At 40.6% G+C, this 23,039-nt stretch overlaps 1 protein-coding gene across 3 annotated transcripts in view; it reads right to left on the reverse strand.

Moving 5' to 3' along the window:
- The window catches only part of KDM3B (lysine demethylase 3B), a 50,662-nt gene that overhangs the window by 6,962 nt on the left and 20,661 nt on the right, over positions 1–23,039 (reverse strand). For 2 of the 3 annotated variants that reach the window (XM_032125326.1, XM_032125327.1), the window contains exons 11-19: positions 21,987–22,139; positions 20,899–21,006; positions 19,304–19,431; positions 18,359–18,635; positions 17,235–17,491; positions 13,412–13,678; positions 5,431–5,602; positions 1,753–1,843; positions 1,536–1,666 (exon numbers count right to left, since the gene is read on the reverse strand). In XM_032125326.1, coding sequence (XP_031981217.1) covers positions 1,536–1,666; positions 1,753–1,843; positions 5,431–5,602; positions 13,412–13,678; positions 17,235–17,491; positions 18,359–18,635; positions 19,304–19,431; positions 20,899–21,006; positions 21,987–22,139 — 1,584 coding nt within the window. The remainder of the gene's footprint in view (positions 1–1,535; positions 1,667–1,752; positions 1,844–5,430; positions 5,603–13,411; positions 13,679–17,234; positions 17,492–18,358; positions 18,636–19,303; positions 19,432–20,898; positions 21,007–21,986; positions 22,140–23,039) is intronic. The other variant, XR_004243279.1, reaches the window with a different exon arrangement.

Consider the following 23,039-nt stretch of genomic DNA (forward strand, 5'->3'; position numbering starts at 1 on the left):
CTAATTTTTTTTCTTTTAATTTCCAAGTAAAGAGAGTGTAATACTTTCTCTCTTTGGACCAAGACCTGTATGTCTAAAAAGGATCAAATAGTAAAGGGTTATGATCTACACTAAGAAAAATACCATCAACCCTGCCTCCACAAGCTCTGATAAAAAGGAAAATAGAACTTTGACATTTAAGAAAAATTCAACAAAATGAATCCATTCCTTCCATTGATAGCAACTAGCAATATACAGAAACAAGTCAGCAGTGACTGATTACGTTCCTTCTTGCTGCACTCTTATTTATGTATTGCTTGATTACATTATAAGCTCTTTGGTGTACGGATTCCTTCACTCAACTTACATGTCTAGTAGCACATAAACCAAAACACTGAACACTGTTAAATACTGGAATAAGCTCAATTTGCCTAAGCTGCAACAACCTATTTATTTGCAATGTCGTACTGCTTAAAAAAAAAAATCCAAAATAGCACCACATCTCTTTGAGAACTGCAATATGTTGGCTCACAGCTTAAGTCTAACCCACATTTGGTTACCGAGATACAACATTCTTAAAATGACGAAACAGTGAAAAATCTTCCATGTCCTTGGGTGAGTTGTTACTGTAGGTGTAACAACAATCGGAAGGCAAAACCTTAAAAAACACTGCACCTGTCTCACCAATATTCAAAGAGAACCACATAAACTACATTAGGGTAAGTTTGCTTCCACATACTTGCTTTGCGAGATGACTGCAACTTTTTCCTTATCAGTATCACTTGACATTTTACAGCATATACAAAAACCAACTACTCTAAACGTTATTTTATTCTAAAGCTGCAAAAGTATGTGCTTCCAAATCAATCAGTTATTTAAAAACATCCTGTAACAACCATTGGTTTTAAATTAAAAGTCTACAAAACCTGCTTTGGGCCATGACCTCAAAGTCAGTACATTCAGGAACTAAAATAATTCAAGCTGACATGCTTTTTTTGTTCACATATCCTCCACACAGCTATATTACAATCATCAGAAACTGTAATGCTTCACAGCCCCATGTAGGTTATGTGCTCAGATATATGCTACTTACCTACTAAATAATTAGCCTTAAGAGGACAAACTATCCAATTCAGGTAGCTGAACATGGTGACAGTTTTGTTTTGCATATTGTCAGTGGTCTATTTTATTAGACATGGATTAACAAAATTACAACTCTGGTTGGAAACATGAATGCACAGGTTAAAGTGCCCAGAAGGTGGGTAGTTTTCCTCTTAAACACATCAGTTGGTCTCAAAAAGATACTAACTTTTCCTTGAACCCTGTATTGGTATTATGCTTGTTAAATGTATTACAAATCGGATATACAAGGCAGAAAAGGGCACATCTGACAGAGAGAGGACTAAGTAAGAATAGATCACAGGACTAAATGAAAAAAAAGTAACAGCAGGCTCTAGGATAAGCACAGAGTTTTGACTAATGCCACAGCCATGTATTTGCCCTAAGTATAATAAAGAGTCTCAAACCCCAGTATCTGCAGAACTATACTCACATACCATACGCATTGTACATTTTGGGACCCAGGTCAGGACGGACAAAGTAGCTTGGCAGCCTAGAAGCCAAATTCAGTCTGCCATCTCTCTTGGTATATTCAGGAAGAGGAAGATTTTCCATCAAGTCCTCAAACCTAGAGAGCAAAGAGAGACAAAGGTGGGTTATCCTCCTGTAGCACCTACAGCAGTCCTGTCAGCACTGATACTAAAGGTTACTTACCTGGTAGGCATCATGTCTCTGAAGTCCTCCCCCGGAGGCCAATCCTTTAACTTTAGTACCATTGGCTGACCATCATCTGACCTGAGCCGTTCTGCAAGAAACAAATTAAGATTTCTTCATGCAGTATCTTTTTACCACAGCCCAATACCTTGTTAAAGCTGTAAAGGGTTTCTGCACCTCTTACAGGGCACAGCAAAATGGATCCTGGTTTTGTTTTGGGCTTCCAAGCATTGTCATAGTATGACCCACAGCAGTTTAGCAAGTATATCTATCGATAGATACAGGTATAATTACCTACAGCACAAGTTTGACAGATCTCGCACAGCTGCTAAGTTTTAGAACAGTTTTTATTCAGCTTCGAAAACAAGCCTTTCCAAAGCATTCTTCCTAACTCCTTTTACCAAAGTCTGAGGGAGCTTTATCTTTAATTTCAAGAGAAGTGGTACTTCTATAAAATAAAAGTTATTGGTTCTTGTTCTGAAATCAACCCTAACTTCAGTGTAAAGCAATAAACCATGGTACACCACATTCGAAAAGCTAAAGGGCAGGTGGTCACAAAGAAAGACAGCCTTTAGTTTTTTTAATTCTTCTTTGCTGGAGGCACTCAAATTAGCAGACTACCAAAACCAAACATTTGTTCTTCACTTTAAGAGTTTTACACGAGTCCTGACTGGAAACAGAAAGCTGGCAACACAGAAAGATGGCATTACATATGCAACAGTGGATGTATGCTATGATGAAACATAGATTTAGAAGAAACATAAAGATTTCAGTTATAGGCTAGCTGTGTTGAAATTAGTTAGAATAGGAAGGAATTTGGGCCCAGCTAGAGTTAATTAAAATAGTTAAGAGAGCTGGACCTGAAATGGGCTTTAAGATGTTAATAACTGATTACCAAATAACTGACGATCTGTCATTTGCATGTTTGCTTAGCTGTGCTTAGAACGAGGAATAGAAACTTTGATAAGTTGGTGTAGGGAACAAGGACAATTAGCAATTTCCTCCCTTGGTGGGAACCCATTCAAAAGTCACGCAAGAGGAAACTTAGAGGTCACTAAAGTAATTAGGATTGTTAAAGTTCAGAGAGGCGAAAAGGTCAAAATGAGGAAGACGAGCTACTTCATCTTTTTAAGACCACTGACCCAATTCAAGACCACCGACTCCATTCAGGACACACACTACGCATGCTTAATGACATTTAAGCTCATTTCCATACGAAGTGGAGAATGGGAGGTGTTAATGTTATGAATATGCATTTGTATTTTGGATAGTCATAATTTTTGTAAATAAAAAGCTTTGTGTTTGCTTGGATCGGGGCCCTGCGTCTTAGGGAGCTATCCCACGCAGTGCCTGGCACCAAATAAAGCATGCACTTTCTAACTCTAAACTGAGAATTTTTGTCCGTCTCAGCTGGATATCGATATTAGATCGATATTCATAGTTTGGTAAATCAATGACAGCACTGACCATATCAACTGCTGTTTTACCTCAGATCTTAGGGCTAGATCTCGAGGCTAAGAGAGTCTATCTGGAAGTGGAACACGAGCAGCTTAGAACTCAGTGTAACATTTAGAGAAAAACAAAGTTCACTCTTCTACCAGATTTTTCACAACTCTACATGAAGCCACCAATAGAAAAACAAGGTGTACAGCAGTCTTAACACTTTAGCATCCCCAGAGAGTAACACCCTTAACTGCTTCCTGACTTCCCAAGGATTGTCAGCCAAACTGATCTAACAGAGCTCCTGACAGCATCAGAAGTGAAAGCATATCTAAGAAATTAGAACTTGGAGACCCGTGAATCACATCTGCGCTATATATCAACAGGCTACAGAAGACAGCCTGAGTTTGCAATTAAAAAAAAAAAATTATTGAAATTAAAAGGAATTAAGAACTGCAGATACGTAAACTGAAGTGACTGATTTACAGATAACAAACTTTGATATGCTACAGATTTTAGAGAGGCAAGTGAACTGAAAAGCTCAAGGACTTGAATTTAAAGATGTTTTACAACTTCCCATATTCAAGATTTTGAACTCATCAAGGATCTTTGTTCTAAACAAGAAGCAGCTTGTAGGGAGGCTATTCAGAAAGGACAGAGTGAAGAACTACCCGGATGAAAACATACAGATCTGACAAATTACATGAAACTGGACGAACTCCAGAAAATATCTGATCAGCAAAGAAAAGCAGGTGTAAGAAGGATCGAAACAAAAAGTCAGACCTTTCAAAAGTCCATTTTAAGCCCAAAAGTATTAAAAGAACAGCAAAAGATTAAAATTAATTAGAATAAAGTATCTTATAAAATAATCTCAATAACACCTCCAAAGTCAGTGGCTGTTCTACAGCTCTTTGGTAACTTAAAGCGAGGGTGGGAGCCAGCCACATTTTTAGAAAATTTAGAATTCATGTAATGCAGAGAAGTCAGAGACATTAGGTAATTTGCCAACAGTTTTCATAAGAATTAGCGTGTGAAATCTCTGGACTAGTAGCGAATAATACTCCTCTATATTAGGGATTAAACATGGCTGAAAAAACTCTAAATAAAATGTATTTAAAAGAAACTATCAAGAATGATAAGGTTTTCCAACTAGTCACTAATAGTTCTCAGGTAAAGTGTGGTAAAGGCATTGTCTAAAAGAAAAGCAGAAGCTGATTTTGCTGAAAGGAGTGTATCTGCCTGGAGACAAACTACAAGTAACATTTCTCAAAGATAACTTGACCCATACAAATTCACTATTTTCATGAACGACCCCAGCACAAAAGTGAAGAGTTTGTGAACTTTCCCAATTACTGTCAATACACAAAGACTACACCATTATATCCTCCTAGGCCATTTATTTCTGATTAATAACAAAAACAGTATGAAACTTAACAGTACAAAATACAATACTCTGTACTACCCACATAAAAAAAAACAAGTCAAAAGCAAGGAGTTATTTGATTGGAAAATGACTCGGATCTAGGTATATACAATGTAAAATGCTTTTCAGAAGCTCTTTAACCTAACCAGTTATGCCCCCAGAAATTTTAGCTGGTTAGTTTCCCCATTCACACTTGACAGAAGGTTTTCTCAAAGAAGAACTTGAGCATTAAATAATGTGTTATCATGTGAGGCATGCATATAGCATTGCCATTTGTAATACATATAAATTTGTATTTGTACTCACAGATGATCTACCAAAAAAGAATTTGCAATGTCAAGTGTACTTAACTGATGCATTCCACCAAGTCCAAGTTTTAGTGTCAAAAGTCTCAGTCTGTTTTAGCTCTGCAGGATCCCTTTAGTTTTACAATAAAAATTGAGGTTGAAAGGAGAGCAAGGGTAGGCATATTACTTACTGTCTTAATAATGGTAACTCATGATTAATTTCACTGGGAAAAGGTAAAAAAAAAAAGTAGTTTCCCATGAAATGGATAATTTTTTGACATATGAAAGTAACACACCCCAACACACTGCAGTAGAGACAGTCCTTTTGGGCGGTCCTGCCCTAATCTTCAATAAAGTATTTTCTAGGGTGTGCTACATGTAAGGAACAATGGCTTCTTTGGATGAGACTGATAGGTATCCGGATTTTTTTCTTAATTTATTTTTTAAGAAAACAGGTGGAAAATGAAGAGTTGGAAGATAGCAAGACAGACTGCTCAGTTAAACTAGTCAGCCATAAATATTACTTACTAGATATTATCTCAAAGCCATCCCAGAAGTCACGCACTTTCACGTCTGAAATTATGGCACAGTTCCTGCAGTTCACCAAATCTACATCTTGATCTCCAAATTCCAGGCTGAAAGCTTCTGGTTTCCAAAGCTCTGACTTCAACTTCTTATGGACACCAGATACCAGCACGGGCTGAGAATACAAAGATGAATGCTTACTCCACCATAACCAAATTTCTTACACATGCAGCCAAACTTTCTTAAGAGAGCCGAGACTCCTGGCTACCACCATACAAAAGACACCACAAATCTATTTTCATTCATGTCTGGGTTTTGTGCATCAAGCAAATAACCAGAGTCAAAGCAAACTTTAATTCCACGCCGTGTGCAGTTGCCTTAGAAGTGGCGTTGGATTAGACTTGCCAAGGCAAGTGCATTAGGTCTCCATGGCAAGGTGCTGGCAGCAGGTGTAGGCTCTGTGAGAGGAGGCTGGGAGCTGCTCCATGGTGGACACAGATGGTTCCACCTGGCTCAACAGACCCATCACTGGCCGACGTTGAGCCCATAACTGATGCTGGTGGCATCTCTGTGATAATTAGAATGGCTAAAAAGTTCTCCACAGCTGCTGCGTGTGTGTGTGTGTGTGTGTGTGTGTGAGAGAGAGAGATAGACGGGGGCACACACAACACACAGACGGCAGGCAGGGGGAAGAGGCAGGGGGAAGGGAGAGAAACAACTCTGCATACACCAAGGTCAGTGACGGAGGAGGTGCTCACAGCCCATCAAAGAGCATGGTGAGGCAGGCTGTCCCCCTGCAAACTGTGGAAGACCACGGTGAAGCAGAGATCCATCTGCAGTCCACAGAGGATCCTGCACTGCAGCAGAGGGATATTCCCTGGAGGAAGCTGCAGTCCATGGAGAGCCCATGCTGGAGCAGGCTCTGGGAGAAGCTGCGGGGAGAATCCCACAAATAAGCAAACTTTCTGGTAAAAACTGTGCCCACTGGCAACCCACACTGGAGCAGCCCATGGAGACAACTCATGTTAGAGCCATTTGTGAAGGATAGTATCCTGTGAGAGGAACTTCACACTGAAGCAGTGGGAAAGTGTGAGGAGGACAGTGTTATGAACTGACCACAACCCCCATCACCCCCCCTGTGTCACTCCAGGGATTGTGGGGGTGAGGAGGTAGAATAGTCAGAGATGAGAGAGTAAAGTTGAGCCTTTAGGAAAAAGGTAACTTGGGGGGGGAGGGGTAAGGTGTTTACTGATTTGTCTTTTTTCTCTACCATCCTGCTCTATTTTTAATTGGCAATAAATTCAACTCCTTTATCACAAGTTAAACCTGTTTTGCCCATGACAGCAATCACTAAGGGATCTCCCTGCCTTTATCTTGACCCACAAACTTCTTCACCTGATTTTCTTCCCCTGTTCTGTTGACAAGGGGGAGTGAGAAAGCAGCTGGATAGAGGGGTCTGGCAGCCAGACAGGGTCAATCCATCTGTGGCAGTACAGTAAGTGTAGAATCCCAGCACCTGTCCTTTTTTCTTAAGCAGACATGCAACTACCACTAGAAACAGCATTTGTAGTAAAGCCTTCTCACGTGAAATTTTTGTCTTTTAATATGAATTGTTCAACTATTTCGCTTGTTATTTATGTATAATCACAATCAACATTAATTCCCTAAGACAAAACCAAGTAGCAGAAAAAAGGCTGTTCACTTGCAAAAGGGGTTTTAAGATGTTTAGGCTAATGATGTACATATATTCCACACAGATATTTCAGTGGCCTCTCCCCATAAACACTCAAAGCATTTGCTAAACTGACAACAATTGGGAAAGGTATACCAGACAATCCTCCCAACACTGCCAAAACCTTTTCAGTTCCTTTCACCCTGCCATCTCAAAAGAGAGTTACCAAACTTGAGAGAAAAGGAAGAGGGTACAAAGTGAATTTGCACATAAACGATTCCCACATGAAGACCTTTAGCTTTAGTAACTGCTGCCTATGTTCAAATAGCAGTTCCTATGTCTACGCAAGTTTGAATTAATTCCAAGCAGTGCCCTATACTTTAAAAATGATCTGATGGTGGGTCTGGTTTATTCACATGAAGAGCTCAGCGCAACCCTGAGAAGCACAGATGTCCCTAGATGCAGTAAAAGTGTGTTAGGCAAAAGTACCTACAGAGCTATATTCAAGCAACTCTAAAGTTATGCTGCTTAAAAACACTCCAGTAACTAACTGCTGCTTCCTTTTTATTGCCCAATGGCCTCTAAAAGGCCTAGTTTCAATTTGTCCCTAAATGAGGGCAACTATTGATTCAGAAATGTACGGAACAAAAACCCAACTCTGGGGATAACAGAAATAGCCTTGGTTTTCAAACACAATACAACATAGCCATTAAGTTCTAGAAGGCAGCAATGAAACCTCAACTCCAGAAGAGTGAGATTTAAGAAAACAAAAAAGGGTTGTTACTTTACTCCTGTCAATTTCAGGGGAATGAAAAGAAGTAAAAAACCCTACAGAAACATTTAGATTGGAAGTTACTACCCTCACACCGAAAGAGAGTATTTTCTTGTGTTGAGGCTGAACTTTCTGCACCCACTCCCACTTGTCCTGCCAATGAGCGTTAACAAGAAGAGCCTAGCTCCCTCTTAAAATTTCCTCCCCACGCTCTCCTGAGCCTTCTGTTCTCTAGGCTGAACAGCCCCAGCTCGCTCAGCCTCTCTTCATCTAAGTGATGCTCTAGTCCCTTCATCACCTTTGTGACCCTTTGCTAGGCTTCCTCTAGTAACTCCACGACTCTTTTGTACTGGGAAGCCCAGAACTGGACACAGTACTCCAGGTGAGGCCCCTAACAGTGCTGAGTAAAGGGGAACCATCACTTCCTTTGACTTGCTGACAATTCTCTCTGTCATGAGGACACATTCTTGGCTCATGGTCACTCCCTTGCCCACTGGGACCCCAAGATCCTTCCAGCAAATATACCTTCCAAATGGTTGCTCCTCAGCAACTGCTGCAGCATGTTATTCTTCCTTGATGTGCAGGACATTACATTTTCCCTTGCGGAACATCACCAGGTTCTTCTCAACCCAATTCTCCAGCCTGTTCAGACCCTCTGAGTAGCAGCACAACCATCTGCTGTATCAGTCATTCCTCCTAGTTTTGTATTGTCTGTAAACCTGCTGAGGGTCTATGAACCCTTTCCCATCTAGGTCACTAGTTACATGATAAATACTACTCACCCCAGAAGTGACCCCCTATGATATACCACTAGTGACAGTGCTCTCACACATGGCATTTCAGTCAATTTTAAGTCCATCACACTGCTCACTTACCAAGTCTGTACTTTACTTTGTCTGATGACACCATGACAGTGTAAAAAGCCTTTATTAAAGATAAAAAACATCCAGTACTTTCCCTTCATCCACCAAGCCAGTCATCTCATCACAGAAGGCTACAAGGCAGGTTAAGCATGATTCAAACAGTATTCCCGAGCTCCTCTTCTCTTCATGACCATATCTCCATGGGATTCTTCCAAGCAAGTATCTGAAAAGGTGAAAGTCTGCTCTCCCAAAGCCCAGATTTGTGATCATGATTTTTTTGCTTTGCTCCCTCCTCTCAAAATCTTGATCTGAATGCCACCATCTGATAGTCACTGCAGCCAAAGGTGCCGCGTATCTCCACATCAACAACCTTCCTTGTGTGGAAGCACAAGGTCCAGCACAAGCGCCCTTCCCGAGCTGTTTCCTTGATCAGCTGTCTCAGGACATTGACACCAATGCACTTCAGAAAACTTCAGGACTGCTTGCGACCTGTTGTGTTGTTCCTCCAGCAGGTATCACAGTGGTCCCATGAGGCCCAGGAAATGTGAACACAAGGCTTCCTCCAGTTTTCTGAAGACGGCCTTATCACTTTTTTATGGTCAGTTGGTCTGTAGCAGATACTTGCCACAATGTTGTCCATGTTACTCTGCTCACTAATCCTGGCCCATAAGCTCTTGAATCATCAGTTCCTTCACAATTTCATGCATTCTAGCTTCTTCCTCACAAAAACAGCAATGCTCCCTTCTCACCTTCCTGGCCTGTCATTCCTGTGTTGTCCTTCCTGAACAGCCTGTACCTATTCCTTCCCATACTACAGCTGCATGAGCTATCCCACCACTTTGTCATACCAATGAGACCATGGCTGTGCAACAGCACACTAATCCCTCCTGTTTGTTCAATGTGCTGCATGCATTAGTGTACAGGTACTTCAGAAAGACACCTAGTCATGTTGATTTCCCAGAAACAGTATGAGAGCTTTCTTCACAATGCTGGGATGCACACAGATCTTTACTTACATGCATATGCTTGAGGTGGACATCTTTCATCCTTGGTTTCTTAAGTATGAGATTACCCCTGTTCACTTCACCTCACACTGCTCGCTTGCCAAACCAATCAACTAATTCCTTCCTTGATCACTGGTCATACTCTCCCTCCCTTGTTCCTGCTTATAGCTCTCCTAATAAGGTTGGCCAGCGTGTTGGCAAAGATGCCTTTTTTTTTTTTTTTTTTTTTTTTTTGCTTTGGTGGATCCTATCTCTTCCAAGCAATCCCCAATCCTCTTTGAGGTTCCCACGATCATAAAACCCTCTTGGGTTAAAACCAGCTGTGCAAACAATGGTTGACATGCAGGATCTCTCCACTCCCCTACCCCTCTATGGCATGAGTAAGAAAACCATGAGGGCTCCATAGCCTTGATTAATACCCAGAGCCATACAGTCACTCTTGATACTGTCCTGGTCTCCCCAATAGTACTGTGTGTGCCAATATGGAAAAGCAGCAGAGGGCACATGTTTGAGGGACAGGTAAGCTTTGGTAGTCTTTCCACTATGTTCCAAATGTGAGACCCTGAGAAGCAGCAAACCTCCCTAAGAGCAAATACAGCAATCTCAAATCTTAATGTAGTCCCTCATCCCAGGAAAAATGGTAACATTAAGGCAATAAAAAAGTTTTAAGCATTTTCTACAACAAACACTAGGGATCATGTATGAGTAAAAAATAACAGTACCTTTCACAGGATGTGTGGAAAGGACTGCCTGGTAGACTTTAAGCTGACGGATAAACCAGCTGCCTTCAGTACAGAAAAATAATGACATTTTGATCCCTGCTGTATTCACTTGACCACTTGTAAATTGCAATTAAAAGAAACCCCAAAACAACCAAACTACTTAACTTAGTAGACCCCTTCTTGCCATCCATGGCAGCAAATTTGCCATGGAAGAAATAAAGTATTCTCTCTAGCGAAGAACACAGATAGGGCTCCAAGATAAAAGGACAGTGGACTTGCCTGGTAGACATCTCCTGCCAAATCTGCTCTCAAACTACAGGGAGATAACAACAAAATAAAAAGCTCCAGTACCATACCAGATTTTCACTGTCTCAAAAATGAGAAATCCTAGCATGAAAATTCAGAAAATATCAGGTTGCTACAGGATGAGAATCCTAACTATCCCCAGATGAGCAACAACCATTTCCAGAGAGCAAAATGCTCTTGAAAAACAGCTTCAGCAAGAATTAATCTTATGGTCTCTCAGTGAATTCTGGGATAAGACAGTTGAACTTATTTCTGACAATTTCTAAGAGAAAGGACTCAAAAAATGTTGCTCTTTTTGAGTGACACTGAAAGACTGCCATTTATTATCTAAGCATTAAGGGAAAATAATTTTCTCTTTTAACAATTTGGGATGCCACCATAGCCAAGATCTTCATATGGCATGGATCTCGTGCCCAGTGTGCATTTATTCTGCTAAGGAGGGTGGATAAGGGTTTTTTTTCCAAATAACCTTTTCAAAACCACAAAACAGGAGGATGATTTGGGGAATGGTGGTAGAATTAATGTTCTTTCACTTCACTTTTAAAGGTGCAGCTGGGATTTACAGGAGGATGTAAGCCAAGGAAGAACTCTGACAGAGCAGTTTCTTGAGAGAGTCTCTGCTTGAAGAAATTCTTTTTAAAATAACCTTGTTGAGACAGTAATGCCTGCCTGGGTCACATGCTCTCTTACGCAGGAACAACGGAGGTTGTTCAATTCCTTTTCACATTTCAACAGAAAACTCAAATGACTGCAACACCACTTTGAGGATCCCTGAATGAGCAAAGGACTTGCCCAGTCTGTTCCTATTCAAGGGGTCTTCTGAATGATAAAATGATCCAAAATCATCAGTAGCACACCTTGGGGCACAGCCTAAAATAGTAGGTCGCAAAGAGTACACGAGCATGGCAGTTGTAGCCAGAGCCTCAGGGAGTGCACCAACTTGGATGGCGATGCACACTGCAAGCTACACATCGGACACAAGATTGGTGATCACATCTCTAGACTCCATAAGCAGTCTCTCAAGACTCATTACCAGTCAAGGACCCCAAGGTCACAAGCAGCATCTTGCACATGGTGATTAACCATCTCATTGGCAGAGAAACTGACAAGCACATTTTTTGTAGGCATTCCCAAAATATTTAGGATCTTCACAGAGAGACAGTAGTATTTCCTGACAAAAAGTGTTGAGAAAATTATCAAAGTATACTAACCAGAAACTAAGAAGCTCTTTGCAAAGAAAGGCAGATGATGGACACCACAGCACTGCAAAAGAATGATCTGAAATCCCTCATAAATCAGAAAAATACAACAGGATGAAAAGTAAAAAAAATAAAAGGAGACTCCTATGCACCCCAAAAAAGTCAGGACAGGAAGATAACTGCATGTAGTGGGAAGCTGGCAATGAAGTTTCTAGTCAGACAAACAAGGGTGTGCTGCACAGTACCTTCCTCCAACTATTAGGAGCTGGCCAGAGGAGTCATGAACAGGAATGCGGCTGGCGGCACAAGTCATCTTTGCAGTTCTCATGTATGTGCTAGTTGTGCTTGTGCCCAGGGAACCCAGAGAATGTGCAGTTCCATGGGACAGGCTACACTTAAACGAAAAGTACTCTACTTCTGTCAGGAATAGACTCTGAGTGCTAAATGAGATACATGCAGCCTGTTCCTCCACCCCACCTCAGCATCTTGTGATCAACCACAAATAAAAATGGAATGCGACTGCCAAGCGCACTAGCACTGTAATAACAGACTAGCTGACAACAAGCATTTCTCCAGAAAAGATGATGAGGACACTTAATGGTCTAGCATGAATGGTCTCAACTCCAGGTAGTTAGTGAAGGTAACTGTGTCAGAGGCAGCTGCAGAACCAAGTGTCAAGAATACAATTTGAACAGTGATGGACATCATCCTCTGTTAGAGCTCTGGGTGCACTTCCTTTGCAGCAGCAATTACTCACCCATTTTTTAAGATTCAGCTTGTCTGACCAGGCTGATCTTACTGATTCTCTGGAGAAGTCTAAGCTGCAGCACTACAGACTGAGATCTGAACAAGCGGCTATGCTGAGAGCAGGTCTAAGGTACAGTCTGTTGTCTGAAGGGCTAAGCACTTGATGGCACCTCAGACAACCCACGAGAGTGCTCCATGCATGAGTTGCTGAGTCCAGAACAACACTTGGGTTCCCACTGGCTGTAGGGCTCAGGGTGAGATACTGTATCAAGTAAACCCAAAATTCAGTAGACTGCATTCAGCATTTTCACTCTTGCACATGCTGCAGCTGGAAGGAATGGACCTTTCCCTGAGGCTATAAAGCATCAAGTGTGGGTGCACACTGGAAATCAGAGTGGATTCACTACTGGGCTGTAGCAGAGCAGAGCAAGTTCAGCACAAAGCACACTACAACTAAAAAGGCTGTCACAGCACACACTCTCATAATGGTAAGTGCAAGAGTACATGGGCTCAAGTCACTATAGCATAGAGTGAACAGGGCTGCTGTGTCCCCTGTTTATAAAGCTACAGCTGAAATATTCATTCACCATATTCACTCAGGAGCAACTGGCCAAAGTCTGAATAGGCTCTTTTTACCAAGGTGCAGAGTGCAATTTCAGGACACTTATAAGCAGCAAGGGTTGGACACTTATCACCTACCTGGCCTTGTTTCCAGCATTCCCTGAAGATCTTCCAGTTGTTTTTGTTGCTGGGATCATGAAGGCAAAGAAGTCTACCATCACACAGCCAAGAATGGGAAGTGTGTGGATCCAGCACATTTAATCCCATCACCATTTCTTTCACCTCTCTCTGTGTGTCAGCTAAATTACTAGCTCGTTTTGCAGCATCAGATGTCTTCTTATTTTCCACCACAGAAGCAATGATATGGTCCAAGAAGTTTGGCAGGCTGGCTTTACCTTTGGCCCCCTAGAAGATGCAAATCCAGAGGTAAATCTAGTCTTGCAACAGTGTAAGTATTAACGTATATCTGCTCTCCTTCAGACTTAGTCACAGACACTGTGCTACCAGGAAAACATGCATCAGAAACAACTTGGCTCAGAGACAGACATATCCAGGTAAGAACAGAAATGGCTATGGCTCTGTTTACAATGGTAAAAGTTAAAATAACCAACTACAGGCTACCTAGAAAAATATTACGCAGACATAAAATAGTAAACTTTAATGATCTAAATTCAGCTACTTTGATAGTAAAAAAAGTTCATATTTTTTCTAACTTCATTAATATCTCAACTCTATTTCTTCATTTTCCTCATCCCATTACTAAGGAAGTGAATTCAACCTTGGGACACGTAAGCTGACGGATATGTAAACACTAAGCAAACAACGACAGAGAGAGAAGAAAGTGCTCCCTGTATGTCAGTGGAACCATTAGTAGACAGATTCTCTGGTTCTGGTTGCCATGCTCCTCAGGGGACATTTAAAACTCAAGGGGTGTTTAAAATTTGTAGCAGGTTAGCAACACAATCTTAAACTTTGTTTTAACTTAAAAAAATAAAAAGCCTGCCCATAGGCCTTGTTTATAGCAAAAAACTTAAGACACTAAATACATTTCATATATTCAACAGAAGATAAACACTTACTGGATCTTTATTCACACATTTGCAGGAGGGGGCAGGGGTGTGATAGATTTCTGGTAGAAAAAACCTTCTCATTCAAGTGAAAAAAAAAAGTCATAACAAATCAATCAACACCACTCCCTCCTCCCTCCCAAAAATTGCCATCTTCTTACAAACTAGAGTTCAATAGATAAAAAATTTACCATATACAGAACTATCAATATAAAACATAACATTATTCATTACTGAATATATCAATTCAGTAAAAAATACTTATGGAATTGTAGAAGAGTGTAGGTCCAACAGAAGATTTAGAGATCATTTGGTGTGAATTTCTGTTGAAATTAGGCTTCGTTCCCCTGGGCTGGGTCATGCCGAACTTTAACTTTATAGGGAGATTAATTCACTTCTCAGGGCAGCCTATTCCACTGCTTGCATGTAAAGGGAGAATTTTTTGTTATATCCAGACAGAATTTCTCCTGAAGCAACTGGTATTGCCCCTTGCCCTGTTAGCCATGCATTCTTATGAAAGGAGTACCTCCCTATTCTCTACAACCATCTTTTAGATACGGTAAGATTGATCAGATCCCCAAAGCATTCTCTTCTCTAGGATGCATAGAACCAGTATCTACCACTTTTCCAAATGTGTCAAGCTCTCCAAAATGCTTTGATCATTCTTTATGGCCCTTCACTGGATCCCATGCAATTTTGCACTGTCATTCTTCAACTGGGGAAATCAAAACTGGAAACAGCGTTCCAGGTGTGGCCCAACAGGGGCTGAGTGAAATAACCACACTCCTGGATGTGCTCCAGCTGTATGCTTCCTGATGCAGACCAGGACTGTTTGTCTTTCCAGCTGCAGGTGTGCAGTCCTGGCCCAGGTGCAGCTTGCTGTCCTCCAGAACTCTAGGCTCCTTTCAGAGGAGCTGTGCCACTGCTAGTCTGATCCCACTCTCTACTGCTGCCTGGAATTATACTAGTTTTCTACAGGCCATCTTAGGCAAGTAAGACTAGATCATGACGTCATCCACTTTGGATGGTCTTAAAAGAGTACCATTACTCTGATTCTCTGGAGGCCGTAAGATAGATAATATGCAGTTTAATTATTAAAGACAATGCTTATAATTCTTCACAACAGACTGTCAATGCTCCAGGAACATCAAGATGATTCTCTTCATGAGCAGCAGTCCTGCTTCTCTCAATTTGAGCAATGCAACTGTTGTTTCTCAGGTATGTTTTGTTCATTCTACATGAAGCATCCAGACATTCAAGTCAGGAGCTGGACCAGAGTTCTCCACAAGTTTTTTCAAATCTAAATTACTCAGTGAAGATCAGAAGTCAGGAAAGTGAAAAAACACATTACACAATAGATCTGATTAGATGTGGTGAGAGAATGCATAGAGTTGCTGGGAGGGGGATACAAGTTGCTGGGACGGGGATATCTCAAGCCTTGAAGGAGTAAGTTGCTTTGAAACAAGTGACCACAATTTCTTCCCCTGTACTCAGTGATGAGAGGCAGAAGTATTCTTGGATTCACTTTCCTGTAGCAGCAGCATATTTTCATGCACTGTTCCCTCTACCAAAACCAACCAACATGAACTATAATCAAGGTTCCAGACAGTCAGCCAGCCTGCCTGGCAGAGAGTTAAAAAAAAAATCTGCTATGAGACAAGCCATTTCATCTTCCTCCTTACTCTGCCTAAGCTTCTGGAGAAAGTATTAGCCAAAAAGAGCTAAGCGTTGATAAATTCCACAGAATCTATCCTTCTCCTAAACTAAATGCTTCTAACCACGTCAAATAGCATTGATTTGTTCGGGATTTTTTCGAAGTTATTCCTTCCGAAATGGATTAAAGTATTGTTATTCCAGAATAAGCACTCAGAAATAGCAACTACACCTTAAACTCACAGAATCACAGAACCACGGAATGTGCTGAGTTGGAAGCGACCCATCAGGATCATCGAGTCCAACTCCTGGCCCTGCATGAGACACAATAAGAATCCCACCCTGGCCTGAGCACGTTGTCCAAACATGGTTATTCAGCTGTCTGCTGGACATTTTGTCCAGAAGGATACTGAGAGAGATGCCATCAAAATCTTACTTCCAGAAAGATTAAATAAATCTACTGGCTTTCCTAGATGAACGAGGTGGCCCTGTCATAGAAGGAAATCAGGTTCAACAAGTAGGACTTTCACCCACACGAGGACATGCTGGCAGTGACCGAGGACTGCATTGTACTCTGGATATTTACCTACACCTCCCAGAAAAATCTTTTCCATTATTTCACTGGGCACTTAAGTGAGCCTGTCAGGCCTGTAGTTTCCAAGGTCCTCTCTTTGCCCTTTCAGAAAAATCAGGACAATGTTCACCAGCTTCCAGTCACCTGGGACCTCTCCAGATTCCCAAGATTGCACGGAAATCGTTGAGAGAGGCTTTGCAATCACATCAGCAGCTCTGCGAAGATTCTCAGATGAATCCCATCAGGCCCCATAGATTTGTAGTGATCCAGCTGGAGCAGCAGATCCTGCCCAAGCATATTTTAGCTCAAATGCCTTTCAAGTATACATAAGTTTAAGCAACTGGTTTACTATTGAGTTTTTGTCTTTTTTTCTGGTATGCCCTTACAATAATTTTAAAGGTGTGAAATTTAAAGTGAGCTTTTATAGGGATGCTGATTATCAACTAAACAATTCATAGGCTGTATTAAACTCATTTTCTTGGTCTCTTCAAAAGAACAGCCTCTCCTCAGCAGTAGTAAACTAAAATTCTCTACAAATTTGTAGAGTGGTGGGTTTTGGCAAGGTATTACATTTGTTTCAACATTCAAGAGTAGAATACTATAAAAACATATAGATGACAATTGTTCCCTAGGACAGATATCATTGAAAGAATAAAAAATTATTTACCGTAGAAGCTGCAGAAAAGACTGGAGGAAAGGGGATTCCTGTGTCTGATGGGACCTGCGGAAGCTTTCCTGGCCCTGTATGTAGCAGATCTCTGAGGCTGGAGCCTTCGGCTTTGTTGCTAGATGTCACTGGGCCCAACAAGAGGCTATTAAACAGCTTTGGGGTTAGCGGGGAAACTTTTGTACTGGAGTTGAAGGAATCTAATCCAAAGGGTGAATGGGATTCTTTATTAAGCACTGATCTCAGTGATCCTGATTCTGCAAGATAAATATAAACATTACAGGGAGGGGAGAGGAAAAAAAACCCCAAGAGGCAAAGTTAAAATGATCACAAAGTTTTCTGAAATTATTTGCTATTGCATTAAATAGGATATTAACAGAATCTTGTGGTAATGGTAAATTATCACTGTAACAGTGAATGAGGCACCTCAACAGATCTGATCTGAAAAGATGTGCAAACACACAATTTTTAATAGATTCAATTAAAAAACATTTCCCTGACTTTCTGAATTAACGTTTTGATATTAAATATTTCAATATTACAGTGACTAAGACCTGCAGAACTCGTGAGTGATTCACCAACATTTAACATCAACACGTAAAGTAGTCCCTTCCAGACATATGGACAGGAATAAATCCTGTGTTAGTCATGCTACCTCTGACATCTAGGAAGTGTATTCACTCAAACTACTGAGTATTAAAGATGCTCTAAGCTTTCATCTAACTCTCCAACTGGACTCCAGTCTCAGTTCCTTGGAAATGCACTCTTCACATAGCACACAAAAGAGTTATATTTACTTCAACTGTTATAAAGTGACAAAACTGCATCTGAAATTAATTACTATCATTTTACACCAGGATATCAGCTTCTGAGAAAATAAATACATAAATTGGCACAGAAATAAACTGTGAGTGACAAGACAGTATTGTCTTCAGCTGTATCATCTTTCCAGCTTTGCATTTTTCTAAGCCCATAGAACAAAACTGGTTCTAAGAGGCAAAGGAAGAAAAATTACCCTGTTCTTTTCTATTTAGGGCTAGACACTCTCACAAAGTATAGCAATCGAACAGCATGTTATCATTTGTCTTTTGATTCCAACCCCAGAGGGCATTTCTTCTGCTCACCTTTTGTCTCCTCTTTTGCTTTTTGCGTTGCTAAATCTGCAAGCCAGTGTAAAGCTGACGATGGAGCTGTTTCTGGACAAAGTGGTCTGTTAGTCTTTACTTCAGTGTTATTGGTTGGTAATGTCTCCATTTTTGCAGAATCTTCTATCCTACTATCAGTTGCTTCAGATTTTGGTACAGTGTCCATTTCTACTTGCCCCACTGCTGCCGCCCCTGCTCCAGTGGAAAAGGTGCTCTCGTTTCCAGAGACTGATGCACTAGGATTTACAGTTGGAAGCTAAAACAAAAAAAAAAAATAAACAACTGCTAAATTTTGAATAAAGGGAAGACTTCAACTTGGAAGACATTTTTCATATCCAATGCATTTGGTTTTGTCTGTTGTTTTTCTTTTTCCATTTGCTATAAGCACACAGTAAAATTAATTTATGCTAAGGTAGCAGCACGATACAGGAGCTTCTTGTCTGTGTGTATTCACCTTTGCACTGTGGTGTGAATTCTTACCATGTTATCATTTAGTCATTTTTTAACATAAGACCAAACTTTCTGATTTCTTTCTTTTTCGTTCTTTCAGGGGTTTTTTATTACAGGAGGATTTTTTGTATCGATAGTAACAGAACTGCTCCAGATTCCTTCAGGAACCACAACAAAATAAAAGCATGTATTCCAAGCTACTCATAGTAGTTTGTTTTAAAATACAGCATCAATATGAATGGCTTCCTACCCAATTTCTACATAAGAATATTAGCCCAAATAACCACTTGGTAGATAACAGATGCAGTTCATGTCCCCAAAAAATGCCCCAGAAGACTTTTGCTAAACTAAAACACTCAGAGTACATATGGAGAAACTAAAATTCACAACAGGTCAGCCTAAAGGATATAACACCTTAATAGATCTTAAAAATGTAAATGTCAAACAAGGTAATTTCAGCTTCAAATTACATACCTGTGATATTCCATTAGTGACAGCTGGTCTCAACACCGATTTGTTCTGTCGGTTAATACATGGACAATTGGCTTTAATACCCCATTTGCCTCGTGCTGCATGAACCATGTCTCCAATATTGTAAAGCGCTGTAAATAAAGTCAAGTCTTTAATATCACATGCAAAGAAATCTAAAAAAAAAGGCCTAAACTATATATTCAAAGGGGTGAGGTTTTTCTAGTATTACTGCAAAGTATCTTTAAGGTCACATAATATATAACAACACATTGTCCCTGAACAGTACGTGACGAATGGTGCTAATGCTACCTTCATGATGTCACTGAGAGGCTGTCAAACCCCGCAAATCCTACAGATTATCATCTGCTCCTACTATTGCATGTAGGGTCCAACAATACTGCAATGAGGTGACCTTGAACCACCACAAGAAGCTAGATAACCCTTGAAGCAATGCTGACAGGATCTGGAGCACAGGTGTTCACCTCTACCCTCCTGGTACACAGAGAGATGTAATGAATTGAACAGGTGAATACCTGGCTGCATGGCTGATGCCATACTCAACAGTTTTGCCTTCTGTGACCACAAATCTACTTCTGAGAAGTCAGGTGTCTTGGGAGCAGATGGGATTCACCTGCCCAAGCAGGGCAAGAGAGTCTCTGCCAACAAGTTGACCAGCCTTATATGGAGAACTTTAAAACTAGATTTACTAGGGGGAAAGGAGATGCAGATTTGAGCAACAGACAAGAGCCAGGGGCTACTTAGCTATTAGGAAGCAACAGGGACACACCTGTGAAATAACTCAAAGGAATTTGGGCATGTTCCTGTCAAGAGGGGCAAGGCTGATAGCCCAGATGGAGGGCCTCTTCATACTAATGCACGCAGTTTGGGTGATGAGCAGGAGGAGCCAGAAGTCACTGTGCAACTAGAAAGCAACAATCTAATCTTTATCACCGCAACGCGATGGAATGAATTAAAGAACTGGTGCACTGTGGGGAGGTGTTCCCCACATAAAACAACATACTGTCCACACAGAGCTGTCTTTGAAAAACAGTGATGAACAGGTTGAGAACTCATGCGTAAAAATTAGGGACCAAGCCAACAAAGAAAACCTCACTGCTGGGTTTTACTCCAGTCCACCCAGCCAAGGGGAGCCTGTTGACAGTGTGTTCTTACTTCAACTACAGGAAGCATCATGCTCACATGCATGATTAGGGAAATTCAATCACCTTGACATCTGCTGGAAAAGCAACATAGAAAGCTGCAAGCTTTCCCTCCCCCTCACCAGAGAAGAAAAATAAAAACAAACCATCCCCAACAAACTCTTTCTCGCTACTTAAACAAATTTACTGATACAACTTAAAAACAGCTGAGCACAAGTCACAGCTAATATTAGAAGGATGCGCACTTCAAATCCACAGTTTGGTCGTACTTGGGTTACCTTCCCTTCAACCCTTCTGCTGTAGCAAGTGGGAGTGTCCTCTAAATCCATGTTAGAAGAGGTATCACATACAACATCACCCATCTTTATATTTTTTCCACTTGCTTTCTCAGAATTAATACAAAATTTGCTATTTTTCCTTTCATGTTTCAAGCATTACCTGTACCAGGGATGATCTGTGTTGGCATGAGATTCTCTGGTTCATGAGACTGACCCTTTGCACACTTCAGCCATGAGAAAACTTCTTCATCACCAATTTCCTCTGTCTCTGGAATAAAGAAAAAACCCAGATTTTGTACTAAAACTTTACCATGCAGAGTATTTGTGCGTTAATATTGTTTCTTTAGATTCTTTACAGTGCAGGAAACTAACCTGGTGATCTCAGCAGTAAACTATAAATACAGACCATTAGGACTGGATATACAGCAACTTCTGCCTCTTCATAGTATACAGCTATCACAGTAATTTTCCCTCAGTCATCTCTAGCAGCTTATTTTCAATCGCTAAAAATTTTGGTTTCTAACCTCAATTTCTAAAATATGATACTCTTGTTCTCATTATGCTTTTCTAAGTTATCATAATGAATAGACAGCGGTATTCACACTTATTAACATCCAGAATTTTATACATCTGCTCCATATAATAATGGAACGCTCACAAATTAATCTTACTGAGATTGCCATTTGTTAGCATCCATGCTACCAGAGTGGTCTCAAAACAGTAAAGTACACAAAAAACCCCAAACAGGTATCTGCTTTCTCATGCCTCTATTTCCTAAAATTGAACTTACTTAACTTCTTCCTGAATTACAAGCCCTGGTGTGTCATGGAATCAAAAAAAAAAAGAAGAAAACTTTCCAATCTAACTCCTTGTTAAAGACAGCAGCTCTCTTCAGTGTCTGCTTACTAGTTCCCCTTGCGACAGTTCTGAACTGTTAAGACACTACTCAATATTTCTTTTATACTTTCTGAGGAAAGGACAGAACTATATAGTTGACTGTCTCAGCTGACACTCTATGCCTGCTAATGCTGTAATTTTAATAATCACATCCTAAACAAATAGATAAAACACAGGTACATAAGGAAATGAAGAATGGAACAGCAGCATACAAGACAAGTTCTAAACATGCAGCCTTCCAAGCTGATACTCAGTAACTCTCTCACAAAACCTTCTGCAACTTCCCAGAAACTATTCCCTGCCTATAGTCAGTTCAAAGATTACAGTGGGGTAAAAATGCCCAGTACTCACCACTACGTGGACGGTTCTTCCTCAGCCGGTAACAGTCCAGACAGACCCCAAAACCACACTTCCGACAAACCCAATGAATATTGAAGAGTGTTGTCTCACATACATCACACATCTCCCTCACACCACGTACTGCTCGTTTCCATGCCACCTTCTCTATAGAGAGAAGGCACACTACGAATTATTGCTTTGACATTTTTCATTTCTCCCACCTAATTTGAGAATATCACAGCAACATTGAAAAATTCACAGCAACATGACCTGAAGGCAGAGTACAGAAACACATACTTTTTACATTCGTAGCCCCATTCTTTGAGTTGCTAGTCCAGTGACACTATCAAGTTCCCATTTCTAAGAATAGGTAAGGTCAGGTATCAAAAGGCACACTACAAAGAAATGCAGCACCTTGCAGTGTTCTGTAATAACTGAATTTAAAGGAGCACTAATGGAACTTCCAGCAAAATTACAAATCTTCTGCTAGTTTTATGAACAAGTGATGTCAATACATAAAACCACAGAGAATGTGTATTTAGTTTCACCACATAATACACATACACTAAAATCAGATCTCTGTTAACTATTCAGATTCTAAACCAACATATTTGCTAAGGAAGGGGCTCTCCGAATGGCTGCCCTTGTATGTTCCAGAAACTAAAGGGAAAAAATCAGATAGTCAGTTATCCATGTGATAAGCTAAACCGGCTACCTTTTTTTTTCCTTAAACCTTTTCCCCTTGAAGTGCAAAGCTGGCAACTAGCTGCTCAGCTAAGTCCTTGCGGGCTGAATGAAGGTATTGCTCCCTCAAAAACCGTGAGCTTTTACATGATGTGCCTGGAGCATAAAAGGACACAAACAGATCAGAAAATCTGTTCATTAAAGCATAGCTGCTCAGTGTGGTAGGTACTCTGGCTTATTTCTATTTTCTTAGGAGCATGAGCCAGCTGATTTCTGCATTTAGTTATTAAAAAAATCATTTAATGTCTAGGACAGTTACCACTAGCTTCCTTGGTAGTAATGTTGCACTCATCCAAAAGGAAGTCTCAAATGCTGGTCCCA

Source organism: Corvus moneduloides, chromosome 15 (assembly GCF_009650955.1).
Source record: "Corvus moneduloides isolate bCorMon1 chromosome 15, bCorMon1.pri, whole genome shotgun sequence".
Taxonomy (NCBI): domain Eukaryota; kingdom Metazoa; phylum Chordata; class Aves; order Passeriformes; family Corvidae; genus Corvus; species Corvus moneduloides.